The sequence below is a fragment of the Phoenix dactylifera genome, chromosome 14, assembly GCF_009389715.1.
Source record: "Phoenix dactylifera cultivar Barhee BC4 chromosome 14, palm_55x_up_171113_PBpolish2nd_filt_p, whole genome shotgun sequence".
Lineage (NCBI taxonomy): Eukaryota > Viridiplantae > Streptophyta > Magnoliopsida > Arecales > Arecaceae > Phoenix > Phoenix dactylifera.
This window is the reverse complement of record NC_052405.1, coordinates 352384-379763: the sequence shown is the minus strand read 5'-3', so window position 1 is coordinate 379763 and position 27380 is coordinate 352384. Positions and strand designations below refer to the sequence as shown.

The 27380-nt window shown below is 46.2% G+C and overlaps 1 protein-coding gene across 1 annotated transcript; it reads left to right on the top strand.

Annotated features, from left to right (window-relative positions):
* Window positions 1-4021: 4021 nt before the first annotated feature.
* LOC103701401 lies at window positions 4022-27218 on the top strand. The gene is made up of 8 exons (XM_039133205.1): window positions 4022-4332; window positions 4411-4628; window positions 6203-6738; window positions 6865-7583; window positions 8520-8639; window positions 8744-8961; window positions 9390-9967; window positions 26251-27218. Exons 1-8 carry the CDS (start codon window positions 4173-4175, stop codon window positions 27050-27052), a joined length of 3351 nt encoding a protein of 1116 aa, XP_038989133.1. The 5' UTR covers window positions 4022-4172; the 3' UTR covers window positions 27053-27218.
* Window positions 27219-27380: the final 162 nt, after the last annotated feature.

Below are 27380 nucleotides of genomic sequence, written 5' to 3'. Positions count from 1 at the left end.
AGAACTAGCAGAGGGAAATAGCTGCTGTGGTCCCCTCTGCTGCCGAACTAATCCAACAACCTCTCTGATCAGCTCCATCACCTGGGTCGGTCCTCCCATCCCGCTCTCCTGGCCATGATCTGGTCCATCCAGTACTGTCTGATCAGTCTCGTCCTCCTGAACCCTCTCAGTCGGATGAGAAGTGGCTGGATCACTCCCGATAGTCTCGATCAGGCGGCGAGGTGCCACACGTGCACGGCGGAGCGGCATGCTGATACATACACAAGTAACACAACATCAGGGTTAGATAAATCCACTGTAAGATTTTCTACCCCACTATCATTTCTTCACATGTGTCCCTATATTCCTAAGTTTTTTTTTTTTTCCGAATAACACATCATTAGTGTTAGATCCACCCACCCATAAGATTTTCTACCCCACTCTCATTTCTTCACATGTGTCCCTATATTCCTAAGTTTTTTTTTTAATTTATTTATTTTTTTTAATTATTATTATTTATTATTATATTTATTATGATTCTGTTATAATGTCCCTAGTGATCTTTAACCTATGCTCTGATACCAATGAATCTGTCACGCCCCGAACCCGGGGCCCGGGGCGCGAGCAGACGCCGCGCACCTGCAGGGCGAGCCCCGCAGGCACGCAAGGCAGATAAATCAGATCAATCGTCAATAACTAATTAAAGATAACTTCCAGTTTTCAATTCAAATGTCCATATATGCATAAGTCAAAGGAGAAGTCAATATCTACTAGCTAACTACATCATGATCACTCCATCCCGTAATCCCCATAATCATATGTCATCACCTGCAAAAATGTAAATAGTAGGAGTGAGCTAACAGCTCAGTAGGCAACATCATGCAATAAAGTCATCATATAACATGTCGTCATGCATATAAAAAGCAACTAAACTCATGAATCTAAAAATCCACACGATAATCCGTAAACCCAATCCGAGACTCAAAATAACTCAACCGCATGACTACGGCCACATCACCCAGTGGCATGGTTACACCGAAGTGACAATACAACTCTCCGAAGAGCCGCTCCACTGAGCCAACGCACCACTGTGCCGCACCCCCTGGTGCCAAACTCACGCTCCACCGAGCCGCTCCGAAGAGCAAAACGCACCCCTGTGCCGCTACTATTCTATCACCGGTGGTCGCGGTGTCGGAACTAGTTCCTCAGTACAAGTCGACAGGGCCAACGTATCATCCCATTGGCGGGGCCTAGACTATAGTCACGCGGATTTTAAAAATCAATAAATCAACTTTCTATATCAAAGTCATAATCATACTCCGAATCAGTAAAGCACATAACAATTTATGAAATTAAATATTTAATTCTAAATCTAACAATAATGCCAATAATAAATCATAACATCGACATATGCAAGATACATGTTAAAATTTTACTTTAAAGCAACGATCACCTACCTAGGTTCGCTTAAAAATCCCTGCCACAGATATCACGAACCCCTGATTAAAACATAAACATTATTTATTTAATTAACTAAGAAACATAATTTAAATAATTTTCAAACCCTTAAACTCCTAAGTTCATAGATCCAAGAATGGGCCCCTAAGATCAAACATAGACCCTAAAATCAGAATCCTTTAAACCCAAGTCAATTGTGGCCCAAAACAGATTAGGCCCAACTGAACCAAACCAGATTACAGGTCCAGATCAGATCTCGGGCCCAAACCAACTCAGCCCACAGATCCAATTAGGTTCAACTCAGCCCAACACAGATTCCCAACCCAACCCAAACCAGATCTGATCAGACCAGATCAGATCAAATCTTGACGAACCAGATTATACTTACATCAGGCTAACCCAAATTCCTGACTCAAATTCAGACCCTAATCAAAACCCATTCACTCAAATTCAGATCAAACCCAATACAAGGATTAGGTGGAACCGGTTCATAATTCAAACCGGTTCATGGTCTGATCCCCACTACCACCCACCTCTTTATCCTCTCCCTGTCCCACTGACATGACAATATCCGACTACCAACCCCATCAAGTGAGTTTGCATCTGGAGAAATTGAAGGGGTCTCGCTCTTGCCATGATCATCCTTGGCTTTGTTCTCATTGTCCTCATCCTCGGTCTGGCCCTCCCTAGCCTCCTTTTTCTCCTCCCTCTATCCCACAACCATAGCAGCATCTGACTACTAAAACCACCATCAAACCAAAGAGGCGATGGATGGCTGATGAGATTGAAACCAGAGATGTTTTTGAATAAGAGGTAAAGGAAGGGGAGTGGGAGCCAGTAAGGTTGGTAGTGATGGTCGACGATGGGTGGACGTTGTGGAGGACAAGCATTGGTAGTGGTGCGAGTGAGAATGAGCAGGGAGCCATGGGGATTGATGGAGAAAGCCAAAAAAAACAAGGATGGCGGCAAGGTGGGAGCGGAAGACTTCCAGAGCTTCCCTTATCACCCATCATTTCTCTCCCCTTAGATCCATAAAAATAGTAAATAGGTTGTCTTTCTCACCTCCGGTCGTCGACGAGTAGCTTTCCGGCAGTAATGGCGGCTCCAGCTGCGACGGTGGCTCCGGTGATCCTCTCAAAAGGAGGGAAAAAAAGAAGAGGGGGAGATTTGAACTTTCAGAGGAATGGGGCTCCTCTAAGAGTTTCTCAAAAGAGAGGGGGGAGAGAGAGAGAGAGAGAGAGAGGAGGGGGGGGGGGGGGGGGGGGGGGGGAGCGGGGGTTTCGCTGGCCGTTCGGCCGGCCTGGTCATCGTGGGAAGACCACGATGACCCAACTGAAGTCGGCACTCCTTGCCGACTTCAGTTCGGATCTTCACAGTTTTAATGATGCTTTATGTACAGGCGTGATGGAGGTCTTCACAATGAACAACAAGAACATCTCTAGCACACAACTTGCTCAAGGTTTGCGTGTTTTGATTTCTGGTTATTACTGGGTGTTGGGGGGAAAAAGTGTCGCCACGCTTTGGTGAACAGACCTCTCCGAGCAGGGGCCAGCCGAGCGGACCCCTCCGAGCAGGGGCCAACCGAGCGAACCCTCCGAGCAGGGGCCGACCGGACAGACCCCCCGAGCAGGGGCTCACTGAGCAGACTTCCTCCGGCTTGGGGACACAGTCTTACCAACCTGAGGACGCCTAAGTTGCACACTAAGGTTACGTCCACCCGCAGCACGGCCGTGCAGACAATTAATGTGTAAGGGTCGTGCAGACACCCGGTTCACTCAACAGTCAAAGTGCATGGCCCTTGCAGGCCCCTGGGCTTACTCAACAATTAAAGCGTATGGTTTCCGTCGCCTACGGACATCGAGTCTCTCACGGCAAATCCGCATACCTACAAATGATGGCGACTCCGCGACGACAGGCTCCGGCCTAATCTCCTACCATGATAGCATTGACTTACATGAACAAGCATTGATGACCAATTGTACGACAACCAATTTGCTCTGTCACATCACAGGTAGCCTGATCCTCCCTATAAAAGGGGAATTCCTCCACTTAAGGCGGGGGTTCTTTTTTCCGTCTCTCTTTCTTTCCTCATACAGACTCTTGACTGACTTAGCCATCGGAGGGCCGGCGCCGGAGAGCCCGGCCACCGGCTTCTTGCAGGTCTCCAGGAGAACGCCGCCCACCGACGCGCCGCTACCCAGGCAGCGGAGCTCCTCTTCTCCAGCCAACGGCCGCCCCCGGGTCCAATTTCCAGCAACACTGGGAGCCGATAAACTATGGGCATAACAAATTTCTTGTTTCTTTTTCTAATAGAAGCGAAGTTACTAGTGCCCATCTCAAGGGGGAAATTAGATGTAAACATTTTTCTTTCAGGATTTCGCCTTGGTCTATCCGTGAGAGAGGGAGGGATTTCATCAGACTGCATTTCAGAGCACACATCAGACTGCAGGATCTGCCAGCAATATGTAGGAATCCTAAAGTTGTCCGTCGGCTGACTACCGGAAGCCAATGCTTTCGGATATATATATATATATATATATATATATATATATATATATTAAACATGATGAAGCCAGTGCTTTTGGAACCGTACAGTGTGGGAAACGCCAGCATCACTCAGGGTAGTTGGACAAGACCTTCGTAAATGAACGGCCATTATCCAACAGTGGTCTTTTTTGGCAAGTTTCTTCTTGTTGGCAATTTGGCTTGTGATAACTGATAACCAATCTTGCTCCATGCCAATGGCACGGCAGATGCGCATAGCTGTGCATATGGAGGGAGAGATGGAGATCGAGCCAGTCGCCCACCACGTCGGTTCCATGAAAGCCGACGATGCCCGCCGTCCAAACTCCAGATCCGCCACCGGCGGCTGGACCGCAGCCATCTTCAACATGGGTAGGTAGTCATCCTGTTACTTGTACAGCCGGGAGCCGTGGATTCGGAGGGGGTCACCGATCGTTTGGCTGACTGCAGGGGTGGAGATAGCGGAGAGGTCGGCGTACTTCGGTGTGTCGTCGAATCTCATCAGCTATCTGACAGGACCGCTCGGGGAGTCGATGTCGGCGGCGGCTACGGCGGTGAACTTGTGGTCCGGGGTGTCGTTCATGCTGCCGCTGGTGGGGGCCTTCGTCGCCGACTCCTATCTGGGCCGTTATCGGACCATCGTACTCGCCTCCCTCCTTTACCTTCTGGTACGTATAATACTACGACTACCACCACCACCTTCATCTTCATCATCATATATATACATACACACACACACACACACACGTCAACTGATGTATTCTTATTGGATGGTAGCATTCGGCTATAGTTCTAGACCATGGGATGGATGTTGAATATAATCTACATGATGCAATTAGTATGCATGCATAAGATAAGATGCCTATAGAATATACTTACATACATCTATAGTTCTCATTTTATTTCTACTAAAACGTGTAGTGGTTTTTTTCATCCTTTTACTCAAAAAATAAAAGAACATCCACACACAGTTAAGAGTTTGAGATTAAAATGCAACTGTTAAGAGTGTGAGTTATTATATAACTCATCATTCAACCATCTCTCATGTATTATACCAATTCTTGCTAGGCATATAAATGTCTTTAACAAAGGGAACTTGTCTTGTGAATAAAGCGGAAGCCGGCCTGTAGCATTGATCGTATCCAATAAGCCATTATTATTTTGCGGGCCCAACCTGTGTAGATGTGAGTGCTTGAGCAAATAGATTAAAAATTGCTAAGAATCTAAACGTGACTCGCATTTTGATTTTGTTTCAATGTCACACTACTTGGAATACTATAGATAAATAGATTTTTAAGGTCTCGACAAACAGCTATTAGTTGGCCTTCATCGATCCATCCGTCATGCGGGGTCGGTTCTCCAACTGATTTGCTTAAAAGGAATATTTTTCTAAATTTTAGTGAAAATTTTATTTGACTTCTTTGGTCCACCAACCCACCCACTGAAAACGATCTTGGATGAGCGAATTTTGGATATCTCAATCTACGTGCAACCCTCTGTTAATCGCAGCCAGGAGTCATCCTATACCCTCAATCATGCACATATTTCACCTCATCACTCGAAAATTAAATCGCAGCTAGATGTCCACTGATGGTCTCAACCGTTTTCAAGATTCCTAAGTTTGGGAGAGCACTGGCCATCTCTCTCAAGGAGAGCGAAGCCAGATACTTTTTTTTTGGAATGAAAGAGGAGGAAACATGAAACTTTCACCAATTTACTAATAAGAGAATATGTACAAGAGAGAAGGAGATACAAGGAGGTAGCAAAAGAAAAGATACAATGGAGAATATATACAAGAGCAGACTCAAGATGAACTAGAATGCACTGAGGAAGACAAGTTCCTCCACAGGTTCTGATGCCTCTCCTCCCACTTTTTTGGAACAAAGGTGCTCCCAAAGATGAAATGTTTTAGAGTCTTCTGCATAATTGAATAGATGGAGCTGTTTCTTCTAAGGAAAATTCTCGAGCTTCTCCTCCACAGCTTCTGATGCCTTTCGAGTTTCTTCTGCATAATTGTGTGTAGAGCGAAGCCAAATACAAGGCCAACCAAGTGCAACTTGCAGGAATTGCTAGTAATTCTTTCCATCGAAAACACTAGAGGCACCTAAATCTAATCGCTCTCTTTTGAAACTACCATTACCGTCAAAGATGCAAAATGATTCATAATGAAATTGCATCTTCACTGATTCAGTTATGAAATTTTCAACCTGCTACTTCTACTAACTCACAAAGAGAGCTTCAGGGACTAGGCATGCTGACCTTCTCCTCCATGCTGCCAACTCTGAATCCTTCTGACTGCACAGATCTTACGGCTTGCCCCCAGTCTCAATTCCAAGCCAGAGTCTTCTACTTCTCCCTATATGTGATTGCATTTGCGCAAGGCGGCCATAGGCCTTGCGTTCAAGCATTCGGAGCCGATCAGTTCGACGAGAATAACCTGGAGGAATGCAAGTCCAAAAGCTCCTTCTTCAATTGGTGGAATTTCGGAGTGCACGCAAGTAGCTTGGTCACATCCCTAGCATTGAACTATGTACAAGACAATATCGGTTGGACCCTTGGATTTGGAATCCCTTGGATCTTTATGGGGGTAGCTCTCGCCATTTTCTTGCTTGGAACCAGATTTTATCGCTATCATCTAATAGAAGACAAGAATTCCTTTGCTATGATCTGGAAAGCATGCGCCACCCTGATCAGCAGTTGGCAAAGGACATCAATATTCGCGGCATTTACAAATGGAGCAAGCGAAGCACTTCTTCCACCTGCATCTGAACATACCAAGTAAGCGAGCCCATAGTGAATGTTTTCGCGAGACTTGTTACAGTCCAATATATTAACATAGAATTAATGTTGGATTTATGAGTGTCTCTGTAGTGCTTAAGGAAAAATTTGCAATCTTGTTGACAGGCACTCTGGTTATTGTCAACATGAGAGAGTAGACGATGTAGGTCAAGAAGAAAAAGCTAAGGGATTGCTCCAGTTGTTTCCTATATGGGCAACCTGCTTAACTTCTGCTGCTGTTGTTTCTCAGCCAGGGACACTGTTTACCAAGCAAGCTAGCACATTGGATAGGAGAATAGGGACCAGCTTCCAATTGCCGCCAGCAGCACTACTGAGCTTCATCAGAATCACTCTCATTGCGTTCATTCCAATCTATGATCGAGTCCTTGTACCAATAGCTAGAAATTTCACAGGATTGCCGACGGGCATCACCATGCTTCAACGAATTGGCACGGGATTGTTTCTCTCGGTGCTTATGATGGTAGCAGCAGCTCTGATAGAGATGAAGAGGCTTGAAACTGCTAGAGATTTTGGGCTGGTTGACATGCCCGATGTTGTCATTCCTATGAGCATGTGGTGGTTGCTTCCTCCATATGTTCTCGACGGGATTATGTTTGTCCTTACATTTGTTGGGTTGCAAGAATTCTTCTATGACCAAGTACCTGATGAAATGAGAAGCCTTGGGCTCGGTTTTTATGCAAGCGTCGTTGGCGCTGGTGAATTGCTTAGTGGTTTCCTGGTCTCTGTGATCGACAAGGTGACAGGAAGCAGAGGAGAGAGCTGGATTTCTGACAACTTGAACCATGCACATCTTGATTACTTCTATTGGCTCCTTGCTGGACTGAGTTCAATACAGCTAGGACTCTTTCTCTGCTTTGCACAATCCTATGTATATAAGAAAAAAGTACCAATCGCACTGTGATTGCTTTCCATGAATATAAAATGTTAACTATATATGGACGTAACATAAAATGGCAGGCAAACAAAAAAATAGTATTTAGCTCTTCAATGTTTGGTCCTATGCACATTTGCCTCTTTTCAGATACAATTACATCTGAAGTTGTGCATGATTAAACTTGTTTTATGTGCCCGTATGCATAATTATATTGTTTCCTGCAATTTACTGCTTCTAAAGCAACAACAATATTTAGATGACTTGTAGTTGTCCATTTCATACCTTACCAATTATTTTTCTTGATTTATATTCTTTCTTTTCGATTTGTATCTGTATAGCTAGTTACTTAAAAGCCTTTTTCTTGGATATATGCCCGACGAATATGTTTTCTAAATAAATATCTCGGATTATAAGTATTGCTTTAATCGGAAAGTTTCGGAGCAGAGAATCCAGTGATTATTATTTTTTTAAAACATAATCCAGTGACTATTTAAAATAATAAATTCCAGTTGTCAAGTATTCCGGCCCCCTAGAAAACAGTGATTTATGATTTTGTTAATTAAAAATTTATTTTCCAAAATTTTTCTACGCCAACTAATTAATAAAAAAAATTTTGAAACAAATCCCATGAGCATCAAAGCGGGCTCTACAATAAATTTTTTGAAACGTGTTGCCGGATTCTCTTGCCACCTTTGGCCTCCACTCCACAGGAACGGCCACGTGCATGCCGACGTGTAGCTCGCCAAATGTGACACGAGCACAGCAACTGCGAATACCAATCAGACGGCTGTTGTTGCACAACATGCTCGCATCCCAACCATCCGCCTCGCTCCCTGCAAGTCCTCTATAAAATGATTTTGTTCTTGAGAGAATAGGAGAGAGAGAGAGATGGACACCGAGCCCCTCCTCGAGCTCACGGGCCCCACGAAGGGCGTGGTCGACTACCGCGGCCGTCCGATCTCCCGATCCGCCACCGGCGGGTGGACCGCCGCCCTTTTCGTCATAGGTAACATATCCATCAAACCTCTCTTTTAAAGCATTACTGTTACTGTTCCACGATCAGGAGCCATTGATTCGGATGGAAACACTGATCGAGCTAGCGGTGGACAGGGATGGAGGTGGCGGAGAGGTGCGCGAACGCCGGAATAGCCTCCAATTTGATCACGTATCTGACTGGGCCGCTCGGCGAGTCGACGGCGGCGGCGGCGGCGGCGGTGAACACGTGGTCGGGGATGGGCTCGATGCTCCCGCTTCTTGGGGCTTTCGTCGCCGACTCGTATCTGGGGCGGTATTGGACCGTCGTCATCTCCTCGCTTCTTTACCTTCTGGTTAGCCTCCTATCTCCTCGCATTTGGGTTACGTAGTGCACAAAGAGCTATTTTTGCGATATTAGCATTGGGTTAGATGGGATCTTCATTGGTGCATTTAGGTAATTGTATAATTCAGCACAAGTCCTACTCGTATTTAAATCTCAAGAACCTGATTCAATCACACACTGCCCATCCATCAACCACTGGCAAACGATTGAATGGGGCAAGTAGAAACTTTGCCATTTCTACTTGCCCAGTTCAGTATCGCTCATACCGATCAACTCAAATGGCGAGGCGTCCGAGAGACGGACCCTTCATATTGTGTGTTGGGACTTGGGAACAGCTAGAGAGAATCCCAACTGCAAATAGGAGTTCCAACTTCACTTCCAATTGGAGTCTTACTTACCGATCATTGCTGCTACTGAATCAAATGGAGAATTCTTCAGGGACTAGCCATGCTGATGCTATCCGCCATGATGCCAACTCTATACCCTCCCAAATGCAGTGGCAGCGCAGACACCAAAGCTTGTCCCCCAACTCAGTTCCAAGTCGCCATCTTCTACTTCTCCCTGTATCTAGTGGCAATTGGTCAAGGTGGCTTCAAGCCATGCGTCGAAGCTTTCGGAGCCGATCAGTTCGACGAGAGTGACCCCGAGGAATGCAAAGCCAAGAGCTCCTTCTTCAACTGGTGGTTCTTTGGAATGTGCAGCGGCGCCACCGCCACCACCTTCGTAGTAAACTACGTCCAGGACAACGTCAGCTGGGCTCTTAGCTTTGGAATGGTATGCGTTTTTATGGGCCTTGCCATCATTGTTTTCCTGTTGGGGAGCAGGACTTACCGTTACTATCCAGTGGAAGATAAAAGAACCTTTGCTGCTGCCATGAAAGCTTGCAGAGCATTGATTAGCAGTTGGCGAATCTCTTGGAGTGTGAAGTCCAAAGATGACGAAACCCAGTTTGTTTCTCCAAAGTCGAAAAATGAAGCAAGGGTGGCAATATTTCCACATGCAGCTGATCATCCCGAGTAAGAGAACTCCTTGGTTTTATTTGGTATCAGAATGCATTTAGATTTTACTTTGTAACCAAATATATTTTTTTGCTCAAGTAGGAAAATTTATAACTGAAGATACTCGTCCGCTAAATTAGATCAGGAACTCCTTCACAAGTCCCCAGCTCTCCAACTCCCCCTTCTAAAGAGTATTGTTGGTGGAAAAATGGACCACCCCACAAATGTAATTATAGCACCCAAATCCATCAGCAAGCTCGAGCTCATCCTAAGAGATCGGGCTCTTCCGCTCTCGAGCTCATCCTAAGTGATCGGGCTCTTCCGCTCTCGAGCTCATCCTAAGTGATCGGGCTCTTCCGCCCTCGAGCTCATCCTAAGTGATCGGGCTCTTCCGCTCTCGAGCTCATCCTAAGTGATCGGGCTCTTCCGTTCTCGAGCTCATAGACCAGAGAGCCGAGACCAGAGAGCCGAGACCAGAAGGCCGAGACCAGAAGGCCGAGACCAGAGAGCCGAGACCAGAAGGCCGAGACCAGAGAGCCAAGACCAGAAGGCCGAGACCAGAGAGCCGAGACCAGAAGGCCGAGACCAGAAGGCCGAGACCAGAGAGCCGAGACCAGAAGGCCGAGACCAGAGAGCCGAGACCAGAGAGCCAAGACCAGAAGGCCGAGACCAGAGAGCCGAGACCAGAAGGCCGAGACCAGAGAGCCGAGACCAGAGAGCCGAGACCAGAAGGCCGAGCACAGCAGGCCGAGCCCATGCCTTAGCCAAATATCCAATTTCCACCTAACCCTCTAAGGGACCTGACAACTCCACTATAACCTGCCACTATCTCCAAGCCATCAAGGCATAAGATCTTCGCAGGTATTCGGCACGACCTGCCATTAATGCACGAGACTCTCTCAAGTCTCCGATGCACTCAGTCATTTAATGAACACGGCCCAAGACGATCTCCGGATCACTGAACCATCAGAACGTATGGCTCTCCCTGACCGCCGGTTCATTCGGTAATAAATGCACTTACCATCCACGGACCCCAGGCCCACCACAGCCGGCGGTTCAACCACTCCAACAGGTCCAATCGACCGTGACAACTCCCTGATTCCGGTCTGATCCGGTCCCGTTCTCCATTACGCCATTAATGGGCCAAATCGTGCCCAATTATTACAAAACAGGACAAACCTCCTGTCACCTCCCAGGTAACAAAAATCCTCCTATAAAAGGAAACCTGGAGGGAAAAGGGAGAGAGGACCAAAAACAAGAGGAAAAACCCGGAGCTGGAGAGAACCCTCCTAGACCGGGGAAAAAAGGAAGAAAACAGCACAGACACAATTGAACACAATATTCTCTGTCTTCTCCACATACTCTCTTCCCTGCTCTCTCCACATACTGGCCCCCTCTGACTTAGGCATCGGAGGGCCGGCGCCGGGGAGCCCGGCCACCGGCTTTTTTGCAGGACAGGACAGGACTGGACGCACCACCCCTCTTCGGACGCTCCCACGCCCCACGGTGGAGGACGCAGCCGGCCGGCGCACCGCCGTCCGCCCCCTGCAGCAGCGGAGCTCCTCCTTCTCCGGCTTCGCGGCGGCCCCCGGGTCCAATTTCCAGCAACAGTTGGCGCTAGAGGAAGGGCCCGAGTTCGCTGCCATGAAGCTAAGAAGCAAAGGGGCTTCCAATGCCTCTCAACGTCCTCCACCTAGCCCGGAGCGTTCCGTCCGAAACTCATCACCTCCGACCGAGTCAGTTCATCAAGTTCGGCCGGAGCAGTTCGATGCCCTGGTACAACAGGTGCAGGCCCTGGCTACCGCTGTCCAAAGCCTGCAACCCAGGGGCATCCCAACGGCACCGCCTCCTCCGGCTCCAGTTCAACCGGAGCCCCCTACAAGCGGGTTTCCCCTTCGAGTATCATGCTCCAAGTCCCAAACGCTCAGTCCAAAATTCACCATCAAGATCTCCGGTAGATCAAGTTCCACAAGTCCAACTCGAGCACTTCGATGCGCTTGTGCAGCAAGTCCAAGCGCTAGCTATTTGCAGCCCAAAGCCTGCAACAAGTGGAGGCTGTTAGATGTATGCCCTAGAAGCCAAATTGGCTGACACATTGTTGATTCTAGGGACATAATTTTGTACTTGACTATTTATTATTGAATAAATAAAAGGCATCTTTTCATTCATATTGTTTATGTGTCTATGAATCGTCCAAGAAATTAATAAGATGATGATACATATTCTCAAGAGTTGAGAATTTGAGCCATGTATCATTGGTGATTAATTTCTAAATGCTCCTGATCAATGGATCATCACGAGGACGGTGATCGATCCGATCAGTGCACAGATCACTTTCCTTCTGGATGGACGAGACTTGAGTCCACAGTGTAGGGATACTGAAGTGATAGTGCAGGTGCTTGTTAGAGAACAAGGGTACTGAGCGTGACCAAGACAAGAAGTCACTTGGATGTCTATCCACTCGTCAGTGACTTACTTGATGTTGTAGTAGTGTGACTGGTCCTTTGACCTGCGGTGCTTCGGCTACTCACAGTGAGGTTATTGTAGTTTGACTGCACACATACATGGTCTCTAGCCATATGGGTCCATGCAGTGTAGATTGGCTGCAGTAGGTTCACTGTAAGAGTAGGGTATGCACCTATAAGGAATCTATCGACCTTGATAGAAGAGGAGTGATCCTATGTGATTTGTTAGACTGAGTTCTAAGACCTTGGCCAGGGCAGTAAAGTGGAGAAAGAGTTTTCCACTATCGAACTCAAGTCGAATAAATCTTGACATATGACAGACGATGGGGTTTGACGAGTTGTCCATGACCTCCGTCCTGTAGGGATCCACGATAGTAGGACTGTATCACATGTTAACTGCACCTAGAGGTTCATCATTCCATTCTGCTGGGTAGCCACTACATGCTGCTAGGTGTCACTGGTGGATGGTGGGACTCATAGGGATTATCTTGATGATCGATAAACCCTAATGAGTTGAGTTGGAATCGTTCCAACCCATTGAAAGGAGTTTTCAATGATATAGTGATAGAGATCACAATATATCTCACTACCAGTCAGAATAGAACCTATGGGGTCACACACACTAGAAGTATTGACCGATCCGATGGTTGAAATCGTGATTAAGAATCACAAAGAAATCAATTTGATTGATAGAAGTTGAAGAAGTGAACAAAGGGAATTAATTAATTGGACTTAAACACAAATCCTACTTCGGGTAGGATTCCTAGAGTCCTAATTGGATTAGGACTGGGAATCCTAGTTGGAGTAGGACTGGGATTCCTATTTGGAATAGGATTCCTACAATCCTTATGAGATTAGGAATTTTGAATTGGATTCCTACTTGGAGTAGGATTCCTAGAAATCCTAATTAGATTAGGACTTCGGATTCAAATAAAGTCCTAATTGGATTAGGACTAAAATTAAATACATCCTAATTAGATTAGGATTCCTTAAGTCTAAATTAATTATTAATCTAATGAATCAACATGACTCCTAATTGGATTAGGATTGAAGAGTTCAATTGAGTCATGGTTCATTCAAGTCCTAATTGGATTAGGACTAGCATAGATTGAACCCAATTTGGCTAATCCTAATTGGATTGGGATTAAACCATAAGAGAGGCACCCAATCCTCTTTGGAAGAGGATTAGGGCATCACAAGAAGGAGGGATCACGCCCCTCCTCCTCTCCTTGTGTGCGGCATGAAGAGAGGGGCCGGCGCCCCCCTTCCCTCTTTGGAAGATTGTCTTGGAGCTCCTAATTGTTAGGAGCTCCACTCCTTATAAAAGGAGGACTAGGGCCGGCCCCAAGGAAGAAGAGCTCTCCCTCTCCAAGCCGTGGCCACCCTTTCCCTCTCCTCCCTTGGTTCAGCCGCCATCAGCAAGGGGAAAAGAAGAGGAGGCGTCTCCCTCCTCTTGGTCTTCTTCCTTGGCTTCAGCGCGTGTGAAGAGAAGAAAGCTGCGAAGGGATTTGATCTTCTTCCTCTTCTTCATCCTTCTTCTTCCTCCTCTCAAGTGCAATCAAGAGTTGATTGAAAGAGAGGACATCAGCCATCAAAGCTATCTCTGCAAGGGAGCTAGCACCCCGGTGAGATAGAGAGCTTGGATCGGATCCTGCTTCGTGTGGATACCCGTAGAGGCCGGATGTTTGAACGGCTTCAAGCGAACCCTCTTCCAAAACTACGAATTCAGATTTGCGGTGATCATCTACCCGCGCAAGGTGAAGATTTGATCTTCCTATTAGTTTTAAAAGTTTTAATTCTTACCTAATTACGAAAGGTCTCGAAACAACGTTCATGCGATGAACGTCGAACCCGTGCATGCCGATTCCGCTGCCATCTGAAAATTTTTTTTGAAATATCAGCGGCATGGGCGGGTTCCCAACAGTGGTATCAGAGCCAGGTTTCGTAGATTAAGGTAAGAATTAAATATCTAAAGGCATATTAGATCTGAAAATTAAATGATCATGCATGCTGAAAAATTCTGCATGCAGATTTTTCAGGGGTGCTGATTTTTACATGCTGATTTTTATGTGATAAAAAGATGATTCTAATTGCATTGTTAATGGGATTACAAAGTTTAGAATCATGATTAGCATGATCAGCGACCTATGTCATGATATAATCAGTTAGTTTTCAGATCTGAAAATTATAATTGTTGCATACGGTGATGATCATAGGATTCAAACCCTTTTGGTATCAAATGTAATGACCTGCGATGTGATCTGCGATGTCATGTAATTTTTCAGATGCTTGCATACATCTTATTTGATGTTTTGAGAGGCCTGCGTGCCTCCTAAAAGGAGATGTAATTTATTTTTATTTTTATTTTACATCTGGTTGTATTTCTGTGATGTGATGTACATCAACGATCAAGTTGAAGCAAAGGCATGAGATGAAAGGTGATCTAAGCGGTTGATGGCGATGGGATCAAGAGTTGATCAAGGATCGAATCAAGGAGGCTTGGAACCAATTCAAGAGTTGAAGACCACTTGATCGATTGATGTGCATGTGCTTGTAATACGACCTAATTAGAATCCATGATCATCACCTATTTAAAGTTTAACTTTATTTGATGTTGCGATTATAACTGCCTGTGATGTACCGTTTGCATGAGATGTGAATGCGAGTCGGGTAGATAGGTTTACATGTGATGTAGCAAACCCAATTGAGACCTAAATCAAAACCTCCTCAATCAAGTCGAGAGTGAACCGACATGAGCAAGTCATATTAGATTAATTGATCTAATTGGTGTCTAGGAAAGCATGAAAGGTGGTTACTTAATTAGGACCTTACTCTCTGAGTAAGGGGAGCCTCCCACCTGCTTACCTGGCCAATTGTTCGATACCTCTTATGAAGGGCTCAAGTTGCAAACACTAAGACCTGATTAACCAATATTAAGTCAATAGGTCTTCCACTGTAGTAGAGCTGCTAAGGCCTTTCTGATGTTGATTTGTCTCGGCTGGACACAGTGGTCAAGTTGCATCGGGGGGCTGGACCTCTCTATAGACATGAGATGTTGTAGGGTAAAGGTGGGGTTGGGCACCAATAACTGTTAGGTGAGGACCCAATGACGACTTTATTCCTACGGTTATACGGTGGGTCTGACTTAACTAAGAAATGGGACCAATAACTGTTAGGTGAGGTCTTCATGGCTTAGAGACCAAGTTACACTGCAACATGCTTGAGAAGCATTGTACAAGAGTTGTACACTCATCCATCTATGTGTCACCAATAACTGTTAGGTGAGGTGGCATGTAAATTGGTGGGACCGCAGTACCCACTAGAAATCCTAGTCGTGTGGGATTTCCGTTTTCCTACCAGGGGAGTGTGAGGGATTCGAGAAAATAGTGGGAGTTACATTTGTTCTAAAAGACCTTAGAACAGATTAGAATCAAGTACAAAAGTCTAACTAGAATCTTTACTCTCTGCAGATACAATGTCGGCTTCAAACCCTTTGACCCGTATTCTTGAGACCAACCGACTGACCGGAACCAATTACAAAGACTGGCTTAGAAATCTCAAAATAGTTTTGGACTGTGAGAAGATAGGCTACATACTCGATTCAGATATCTCCACACTACCAGCACGTCCTACTGATGTTCAACGTGAAATGCATAAAAAGTGGTTGGATGATGACATTAGAGTAAAATGCTATATGATGGCATCCATGTCTAATGAACTCCAATGCCAGCATGAAAATATAAAGACTGCTAGGGACATACTGGCACACCTGCAAGAGTTGTATGGTGAGCAGAGTCGCACAGCTCGTTTTGAAGTGTCCAAGAGGCTCTTCAAAGCGAAGATGCGCGAGGGGCAGTCTGTCCATGATCACGGTCTGACCATGATCAAGGACCTAGAGGAGCTTGAGAAGCTCGGTATGGACATGCACAAGGAATTGCAAGTGGATTTGATCCTACAGTCACTTCCTGATTCATTTGGTCAGTTTATAGTAAACTACCACATGAATAAGATTGAATGCACTAAGACTGAACTAATCAACATGTTGGTAACTGCTGAGGGAGCCTTGAAAGGTTCAAGGGGCAATGTCCTTGCTGCTGAGTTGACTTCTGGTTCCAAGAGAAAGTCTACTTGGAAGAAAAAGAAGCCTGCAAAGAAGCAGAAGAAAGACAAGAAGCCAAAGAAGGAAGTTCAAAAGAAAAAGGCTAACGACAAAGGAAAATGTTTCCACTGCAATGTCGAAGGCCACTGGAAGAGAAACTGTCCTTCATACCTCGAGAGCCTGAAGAACAAGAAAGGTGACACACCTTCAGAAGGTATAGACTTGCTCATTATTGAAACTAATCTAACGGTTTCTTCTACTTCTAGTTGGGTTATAGATTCTGGTTCTAGTGCTCATTTGTGCACTACCATGCAGGGTCTAAAGAAAAGTAGAAGGCTGGCGGAAGGTGCGGTAACCCTTCGGGTTGGCCACGGGGCAAAAGTTGCTGCTGTGGCTGTGGGCACCTACCATCTGCGACTACCGTCTGGATTTAGTTTAATACTTAGAGACTGTTATTATGTACCTGTTGCTAGCAGAAATTTGATTTCTGTTTCATGTCTAGCACAGGAAGGTCATGTTTTTACATTTGACAAAGACTGCTGTTCTATTTATTTAAGAAATAAAATAGTCGCACGTGGTTTCATGATTGACAGTCTCTATCATTTACATATGGATGTATCTGTGAATGTTACCGAGCAAGATGTGAGTGCCAAAGGATCCAAAAGATCCAGAGATGAGATAAACCAAAGATATTTGTGGCACCTCAGACTTGGCCATATTGGAGAAGATAGGATGAACAAAATGGATAAAGATGGGCTCTTAGGCTCATTGACTTCCGAGTCATATCCAGTTTGCGAGTCCTATCTTCAAGGAAAGATGGCTAGACTGCCCTTTGTAGGACATGGGGAGAGGACCACTGAAATACTTACCCTAGTACATACAGATGTATGTGGCCCATTCGATGTGCTAGCCAGGGGACGTTACTCTTACTTCATTACCTTTACCGATGATTATTCGCGGTATGGGTATGTGTATCTTATGAGACACAAGTCTGAGTCTTTTGAAAAGTTCAAAGAGTTCAAGAATGAAGTAGAAAAACAAACTGGAAAACCACTTAAGGCTCTTCGATCAGATCGAGGAGGAGAATACCTTAGTGGGGAATTCCGGGACTATCTCAAAGAAAACGGCATAGTCTCACAATGGACACCTCCGGGTACACCTCAACTCAACGGGGTGTCAGAGAGGAGGAATCGGACCCTATTGGATATGGTCAGGTCCATGATGAGCTTCACTGATTTACCTATGTTCCTTTGGGGAGATGCCTTACTCACAGCGATTTATTTATTGAATAGAGTTCCCTCTAAATCCGTTCCTACCACACCGTATGAGATATGGCATGGTAAGAAACCAAGTCTGGGTCATCTCAAGATTTGGGGATGTCCGGCCCACGTCAAGCGACTACAGGCGGACAAGTTAGAGGCTAGGACCATAAGTGCTCGTTTTATAGGATATCCTAAAGAGTCATTAGGATACAATTTTTACGTCTCAGAGGATCACAATGTGTTTGTGAGCCGTCATGCCATCTTCTTGGAAAATCAGTTTATCCTTGATAGAGGCAGTGGGAGGAAAATTGAGCTTGAAGAGAAAATCTCTGAAAAGCAACGAGTCATGGATCCTATAGAACCCATTCATAAAGAGCTAGTACACGATGTCCCTCAAACACCTCGTAGATCTAGTAGGATCTCCCATCCTCCCGATAGATACTTAGGTATACTAGAAGAGGATACCGAGGAAATGTTCCTAGTGGGAGATAGGGATCACATACAGGATCCCAAAACCTACAACGAGGCGATATCTGATATCGATTCCGAGAAATGGCTGGAAGCTATGAAGTCAGAGTTAGACTCCATGCATTCCAACCAAGTCTGGACCTTAGTAGACCCACCAGAAGGTATTGTACCTATTGGATGCAAATGGATCTACAAGAGAAAGATAGGTTCGGATGGAGAGGTAGAGACCTATAAGGCAAGGCTTGTGGCGAAAGGGTATAGTCAGCGCGAAGGTATTGACTATCAGGAGACCTTTTCACCTGTAGCCATGCTAAAATCCATCCGGACATTGCTTGCCATTGCAGCATTTCATGACTATGAAATCTGGCAGATGGATGTGAAAACTGCTTTCCTGAATGGATATCTTGATGAAGATATCTATATGGAACAGCCTTTGGGTTTCACTTCCAGTGATGGAGATCACAAGGTCTGCAAGCTGCAAAGGTCCATCTATGGACTAAAGCAAGCATCTCGGAGTTGGAACACTCGTTTCGATGAGCAATCAAAACGTTTGATTTCATCAAAAACGAAGAGAAACCGTGTGTTTACAAAAAGGTTAGTGGGAGTGCTGTCGTTTTTCTCGTACTGTACGTAGATGACATTCTCCTGATTGGGAATGATATTCCCATGCTAACCTCGGTCAAGGTCTGGTTGTCAAAAGAATTCTCCATGAAAGACCTTGGGGAAGCATCCTATATTTTGGAAATAAAGGTCTATAGAGATAGATCTAAAAGAATGCTTGGCCTTTCACAGAAGATGTACATAGAGGAGGTGCTGAAGAGATTCAACACATGAGCAAGATTCCCTATGCATCGACAATGGGAAGCCTCATGTATGCCATGCTGTGTACACAACCTGATATAGCTCTTGCTGTGAGTGTCACAAGCAGATATCAGTCGGATCCAGGCAAGAAGCACTGGATAGCTGTAAAAGAACAGTCTTAAGTACTTGAGAAGAACTAAGGACATGTTCTTGGTCTTTGGGAGAAGATCAGAGTTGAAGGTAGAAGGATGCACACATATTGATGATAGAAAGTCTACATCAGAATATGTGCAATTGTGGTTCAGTAAATTGGAAGAGTTCCAATCAACTGATCATTATAGATTCTACCTTAGAAGCTGAATGTTAAGCCGTATCTAAGGGTGCAGTGGAAACCTTCTGATTAAAAGTTAATTGCAGAGTTAGGTGTAATGTCATGCCATAACACTTTACTGCGATAACATTGGCACCATAGCACTAGCTATGGAGCCATGGTCTCATCAGAAGTCCAAGCACATAGAGCGGCGCTTCCATTTCATACGCGACTATGATGTAGAGGTGTAGAGAGTAGACTCCGCGGATAACGTGGCAGACCCGTTCACTAAGCAGCAGAGTCAGAAAAAGACTGAAGCTCACCTTGAGAAGATGGGCCTAAGATATATGACCAATTGGCTTTAGTGCAAGTGGGAGATTGTTAGATGTATGCCCTAGAAGCCAAATTGGCTGACACATTGTTGATTCTAGGGACATAATTTTGTACTTGACTATTTATTATTGAATAAATAAAAGGCATCTTTTCATTCATATTATTTATGTGTCTATGAATCGTCCAAGAAATTAATAAGATGATGATACATATTCTCAAGAGTTGAGAATTTGAGCCATGTATCATTGGTGATTAATTTCTAAATGCTCCTGATCAATGGATCATCACGAGGACGGTGATCGATCCGATCAGTGCACAGATCACTTTCCTTCTGGATGGACGAGACTTGAGTCCACAGTGTAGGGATACTGAAGTGATAGTGCAGGTGCTTGTTAGAGAACAAGGGTACTGAGCGTGACCAAGACAAGAAGTCACTTGGATGTCTATCCACTCGTCAGTGACTTACTTGATGTTGTAGTAGTGTGACTGGTCCTTTGACCTGCGGTGCTTCGGCTACTCACAGTGAGGTTATTGTAGTTTGACTGCACACATACATGGTCTCTAGCCATATGGGTCCATGCAGTGTAGATTGGCTGCAGTAGGTTCACTGTAAGAGTAGGGTATGCACCTATAAGGAATCTATCGACCTTGATAGAAGAGGAGTGATCCTATGTGATTTGTTAGACTGAGTTCTAAGACCTTGGCCAGGGCAGTAAAGTGGAGAAAGAGTTTTCCACTATCGAACTCAAGTCGAATAAATCTTGACATATGACAGACGATGGGGTTTGACGAGTTGTCCATGACCTCCGTCCTGTAGGGATCCACGATAGTAGGACTGTATCACATGTTAACTGCACCTAGAGGTTCATCATTCCATTCTGCTGGGTAGCCACTACATGCTGCTAGGTGTCACTGGTGGATGGTGGGACTCATAGGGATTATCTTGATGATCGATAAACCCTAATGAGTTGAGTTGGAATCGTTCCAACCCATTGAAAGGAGTTTTCAATGATATAGTGATAGAGATCACAATATATCTCACTACCAGTCAGAATAGAACCTATGGGGTCACACACACTAGAAGTATTGACCGATCCGATGGTTGAAATCGTGATTAAGAATCACAAAGAAATCAATTTGATTGATAGAAGTTGAAGAAGTGAACAAAGGGAATTAATTAATTGGACTTAAACACAAATCCTACTTCGGGTAGGATTCCTAGAGTCCTAATTGGATTAGGACTGGGAATCCTAGTTGGAGTAGGACTGGGATTTCTATTTGGAATAGGATTCCTACAATCCTTATGAGATTAGGAATTTTGAATTGGATTCCTACTTGGAGTAGGATTCCTAGAAATCCTAATTAGATTAGGACTTCGGATTCAAATAAAGTCCTAATTGGATTAGGACTAAAATTAAATACATCCTAATTAGATTAGGATTCCTTAAGTCTAAATTAATTATTAATCTAATGAATCAACATGACTCCTAATTGGATTAGGATTGAAGAGTTCAATTGAGTCATGGTTCATTCAAGTCCTAATTGGATTAGGACTAGCATAGATTGAACCCAATTTGGCTAATCCTAATTGGATTGGGATTAAACCATAAGAGAGGCACCCAATCCTCTTTGGAAGAGGATTAGGGCATCACAAGAAGGAGGGATCACGCCCCTCCTCCTCTCCTTGTGTGCGGCATGAAGAGAGGGGCCGGCGCCCCCCTTCCCTCTTTGGAAGATTGTCTTGGAGCTCCTAATTGTTAGGAGCTCCACTCCTTATAAAAGGAGGACTAGGGCCGGCCCCAAGGAAGAAGAGCTCTCCCTCTCCAAGCCGTGGCCACCCTTTCCCTCTCCTCCCTTGGTTCAGCCGCCATCAGCAAGGGGAAAAGAAGAGGAGGCGTCTCCCTCCTCTTGGTCTTCTTCCTTGGCTTCAGCGCGTGTGAAGAGAAGAAAGCTGCGAAGGGATTTGATCTTCTTCCTCTTCTTCATCCTTCTTCTTCCTCCTCTCAAGTGCAATCAAGAGTTGATTGAAAGAGAGGACATCAGCCATCAAAGCTATCTCTGCAAGGGAGCTAGCACCCCGGTGAGATAGAGAGCTTGGATCGGATCCTGCTTCGTGTGGATACCCGTAGAGGCCGGACGTTTGAACGGCTTCAAGCGAACCCTCTTCCAAAACTACGAATTCAGATTTGCGGTGATCATCTACCCGCGCAAGGTGAAGATTTGATCTTCCTATTAGTTTTAAAAGTTTTAATTCTTACCTAATTACGAAAGGTCTCGAAACAACGTTCATGCGATGAACGTCGAACCCGTGCATGCCGATTCCGCTGCCATCTGAAAATTTTTTTTGAAATATCAGCGGCATGGGCGGGTTCCCAACAGAGGCCCCTCCTGTGCCGCCTCCACGGAATCATGTGAAGCAGAGGAAGAAACTTTCTCCTGACTCCCGAGCCATCTCAAATCAGGCATGGATCCCGCTGCAACGACGTATGTGGGGGCAACCAGTGAGAAGTAGTAGTCCAAGTCTCACGTCAACGAGTTGGGGGGAAAGAGAAATAAAAGCTGAGGTCTGGAGAAGGAAAGTTATGGAGCTTTAAAATGGGATTGTAAGCCTCTGTGACAAAGGGTACAGCCCCATTAAATCCCATTATCCTTCCAAGTCTTCTGTCTTCCGGCAGCAAGCAAGAAACCAGCATGTACTCCCTCCTTACGGGCGTAAGTCCTTGGGACGGCGCCCGCGACATTGCTCCCCTTTCAGAGCGTCGCCATTACTGAAGCCCCCGCCGAGCTCATGCAGACCGAGCTCAGAAACCCGAGCGCAAAACACCTAAAAAATCAAGCCAAAGAAGGCCGGTGCCGAACCAAGTCCTGAGGGACTTCGAAGCTCGAGAGCTATCAAAATATTTCCAAAAGGTACAGGACGCCACTTTGGCTTCAAATAAATTCAATATTTTATCTATTTTCAGGTTAGCCAACGAGCTCGGCTCGTTCTCCTACCCTGACCACGGTTAGGATGCCCTGCCACAACGGGATGCCCCGGCTATAGGGACGCCCGAGACGTCGGGATATGAGTTAGCGGTCCTCTCTGACCGGACGAGCTCGGCTCGTGCTCCATCGGCTATGAGTTAGCGGTCCTCTCTGACCGGACGAGCTCGGCTCGTGCTCCATCGGCTATGAGTTAGCGGTCCTCTCTAACCGGACGAGCTCGGCTCGTGCTCCATCGGCTATGAGTTAGCGGTCCTCTCTGACCGGACGAGCTCGGCTCGTGCTCCATCGGCTATGAGTTAGCGGTCCTCTCTGACCGGACGAGCTCGGCTCGTGCTCCATCGGCTTCCACCGTCGAGCTCGGCTCGTGCTCCCCGAATATGAGTTAGCGGTCCTCTCTGACCGGACGAGCTCGGCTCGTGCTCCATCGGCTATGAGTTAGCGGTCCTCTCTGACCGGACGAGCTCGGCTCGTGCTCCTACCCTGACTACAGTCAGGATGCCCCGAGACGTCGGGATGCCCCGGCTATAGGGATGCTCGAGACATCGAGATGAGTTAGCGGTCCTCTCTGACCGGACGAGCTCGGCTCGTGCTCCATCGTCTTCAGCCAACGAGCTCAGCCCGCTCTTCTATTTTTGGATCTCTGCCGACGTCCCCAAAGAACGGAGTCCGAGTAGAGAAGCGTCTTCAGTCGCCTCGGCGCAAGGACGCACACGGTACAAGGTACCCATTCATTTAATGTCTTTACATTATTTTATTCTTGGACTTTTCTCTGCCGACGTCCCCAAAGAACGGAGTCCGAGCAGAGAAGCGTCTTCAGTCGCCTCGGCGCAAGGACGCACACGGTACAAGGTACCCATTCATTTAATGTCTTTACATTCTCATTTATCTTTACTTGGATTCTTCTCTGCCGACGTCCCCAAAGAACGGACTCCGAGCAGAAAAAGCGTCTTCAGTCGCCTTGGTGTAAGAACGCTCACAGCACCAGGACGATCGATGACTGAACTACTTCCTTCGCCCGAGCCAAAAAGCAGCTCGGACTCGGAAGTCGGGGGGTAGTGTTGGTGGAAAAATGGACCACCCCACAAATGTAATTATAGCACCCAAATCCATCAGCAAGCTCGAGCTCATCCTAAGAGATCGAGCTCTTCCGCTCTCGAGCTCATCCTAAGTGATCGGGCTCTTCCGCTCTCGAGCTCATCCTAAGTGATCGGGCTCTTCCGCCCTCGAGCTCATCCTAAGTGATCGGGCTCTTCCGCCCTCGAGCTCATCCTAAGTGATCGGGCTCTTCCGCCCTCGAGCTCATCCTAAGTGATCGGGCTCTTCCGCTCTCGAGCTCATCCTAAGTGATCGGGCTCTTCCGCTCTCGAGCTCATAGACCAGAGAGCCGAGACCAGAGAGCCGAGACCAGAGGGCCGAGACCAGAGAGCCGAGACCAGAAGGCCGAGACCAGAGAGCCGAGACCAGAAGGCCGAGACCAGAAGGCCGAGACCAGAGAGCCGAGACCAGAGAGCCAAGACCAGAAGGCCGAGACCAGAGAGCCGAGACCAGAAGGCCGAGACCAGAAGGCCGAGACCAGAGAGCCGAGACCAGAGAGCCGAGACCAGAAGGCCGAGACCAGAGAGCCGAGACCAGAGAGCCAAGACCAGAAGGCCGAGACCAGAGAGCCGAGACCAGAAGGCCGAGACCAGAAGGCCGAGACCAGAGAGCCGAGACCAGAGAGCCGAGACCAGAAGGCCGAGACCAGAGAGCCGAGACCAGAGAGCCGAGACCAGAAGGCCGAGACCAGAAGGCCGAGACCAGAAGGCCGAGCACAGCAGGCCGAGCCCATGCCTTAGCCAAATATCCAATTTCCACCTAACCCTCTAAGGGACCTGACAACTCCACTATAACCTGCCACTATCTCCAAGCCATCAAGGCATAAGATCTTCGCAGGTATTCGGCACGACCTGCCATTAATGCACGAGACTCTCTCAAGTCTCCGATGCACTCAGTCATTTAATGAACACGGCCCAAGACGATCTCCGGATCACTGAACCATCAGAACGTATGGCTCTCCCTGACCGCCGGTTCATTCAGTAATAAATGCACTTACCATCCACGGACCCCAGGCCCACCACAGCCGGCGGTTCAACCACTCCAACAGGTCCGATCGACCGTGACAACTCCCTGATTCCGGTCTGATCCGGTCCCGTTCTCCATTACGCCATTAATGGGCCAAATCGTGCCCAATTATTACAAAACAGGACAAACCTCCTGTCACCTCCCAGGTAACAAAAATCCTCCTATAAAAGGAAACCTGGAGGGAAAAGGGAGAGAGGACGAAAAACAAGAGGAAAAACCCGGAGCTGGAGAGAACCCTCCTAGACCGGGGGAAAAAGGAAGAAAACAGCACAGACACAATTGAACACAAGATTCTCTTTGTCTTCTCCACATACTCTCTCCCCTGCTCTCTCCACATACTTGCCCCCTCTGACTTAGGCATCGGAGGGCCGGCGCCGGGGAGCCCGGCCACCGGTTTTCTTTGCAGGACTTGCACACCCCCCCGCAGCGGAGGACGCAGTCAGCCGGCGCACCGCCGTCCGCCTTCTGTAGCAGCGGAGCTCCTCCTTCCCCGGCTTCACGGCGGCCCCCGGGTCCAATTTCCAGCAACAAGTATGATTCACTTTTCCTCTCGCAATTTTGCCCTGCACTCTTCTTTCATATTAACTCTATTCTTTCAATTTTGGAGAGGCTGTTACTCCAAAAAAAAGGAAAAGAGATGGAGAGAGAATAGGGCGGATAGCCTGTTTGGTATTGACATTGAAGATAACAGCGGCACACAACTTCTACCATTCCTTGCTTTATTTTCCCTTCTTTTGAAAGCAACAAATCATTCCCAAGAACTCTAAAGATTTTGCAAACAATTTAAATAATTTTGTCATGCATTTGTCTTCAGTTTAGTACAATTTTCTCTTGGAATTTTGAAAATCAAAGATACGAAGTCCACTGGGGCCGATCCATTTGACCGGCCCAAGCTTGAACTGTGTTTGCCCTGCATATCGGCTGTCATCCGGCGATCTCAGCCAGGATGAGGAGTCTTAGAGTCGTGGAGACCCTAGGGGCTCCTTTATAAAAGCAATCCCCCCACCATCAAGTGCCATGGCCCTTTCTTCCCCTTTTCTCCCTTCAAAATCACAGCATCACGTCATTGTGCTCGTCAGAAATCGAGGCTAATGAAAAGTTTGGCTTAGTGTTATTGTGGGTTGTACCTCTCGGTGGTATGGCCATTTCATGCTCTAGATCTAGAGCGTGACAAAAATAGAAAACAAAAGCAATACCAAATGGGTGTGAGAAATGTACTCATTTTTATTTTCTTTTTTCTGAAGATACTTCTTTTAGGAGAGCTAAAGTAAATGCATATCTAATTAGTCACATTGCTCTTCCAAAATTGAGATACCACATACATGAAATGTGATATGGTTGTAGCAATCTATAGCCATCCAAAAATCAGAGACATACCGATTATTTATTCCTAACATGAGGTGCTGGGCTTAGATGTTCTCCTAATGCTCACAGAGAATCTATATTCTTGTCGGCAGGCTTTGGTTACCTGCATCCGAAGAAGGCAAGGCTGTGCATGATGTTGGTCAAGCAGAGCAAACCAAGGATTTGCTTCGATTGTTTCCTATATGGGGATCCTGCTTAATATATGCTGTTGTTCTTCCTCAGTCCTCGACATTTTTTACAAAGCAAGGTAGCACCTTGGATAGGAAAATAGGAGCGAGCTTCCAAATACCAGCAGCATCACTGCTTTGCTCCATTGCTATCTCCATTATGATCTTCATTCCGATTTATGATCGTGTTATTGCTCCCATAGCTAGAAAATTTAACCAGACTCCTTCAGGCATCACCATGCTTCAAAGAATTGGCGCAGGAATGGTCCTCATGACTCTTTCAATGGTCATAGCAGCTCTGGTAGAGATGAAGAGGCTCAAAACAGCTCAAGATTTTGGAATTGTTGACTTGCCCATGGCGACTACTCCGATGAGAGCCTGGTGGTTGATTCCTCAATACATCATTTTTGGGATTGCAAATGTGTTCACGATGGTTGGCTTGCAAGAGTTCTTCTATGACCAAGTGCCTGACGCATTGAGAAGTCTTGGGCTTGCTCTCTTCATGAGCATCTTTGGTATCGGAGAGTTCGTTAGTGGTTTTCTTGTCTCTGTGATCGATGACATAACTCGAAGAAGGGGTGAGAGCTGGTTCTCTGATAACCTAAACCGTGCACATCTTGATTACTTCTATTGGCTCCTTGCTGGACTCAGTGCTGCAGGGTTGGTCATCTACTTCTACTTGGCACAATTTTATGTGTACAAGAAGAAAGCAGAAATTACAGTGTAATGCCTGATCTTTATTTTGCCACCTATGAAACCTATCTAAAATCTTTCAGCATGTTTATGATCCTTATCACATGTAAATATTTGTCAATGGGTATATTCTAAACGAAAACCAATCTTTCAGCATGTAATATCCTTATCCAAGAGATGATCTTTTAAGGCTGTGCACATGAACTTCATCTGATGCCAATCTTGAGCTTCGAAAACCATGTAGGTTAGCACTTACTTTGTTGTGTTTGTATCCAAGTCATGTCTCCCTTGAATCCATGAACCAAATCAGAGTCACTGTATTGTAGGAAGGCAAGTTGGCTAATGGATAAGCTGATGAAGGA

What these genes read in the sequence shown, in the direction of transcription:
- LOC103701401 (XM_039133205.1), top strand. Translation starts at nt 4,173, where the DNA reads ATGCCAATGGCACGGCAGATGCGCATAGCTGTGCATATGGAGGGAGAG. An exon ending in CCTCCCTCCTTTACCTTCTG is followed by an intron (nt 4,629 to 6,202) that starts GTACGTATAATA and finishes AGAGAGCTTCAG; the next exon opens with GGACTAGGCATGCTGACCTT. An exon ending in CGCCGCCCTTTTCGTCATAG is followed by an intron (nt 8,640 to 8,743) that starts GTAACATATCCA and finishes AGCGGTGGACAG; the next exon opens with GGATGGAGGTGGCGGAGAGG.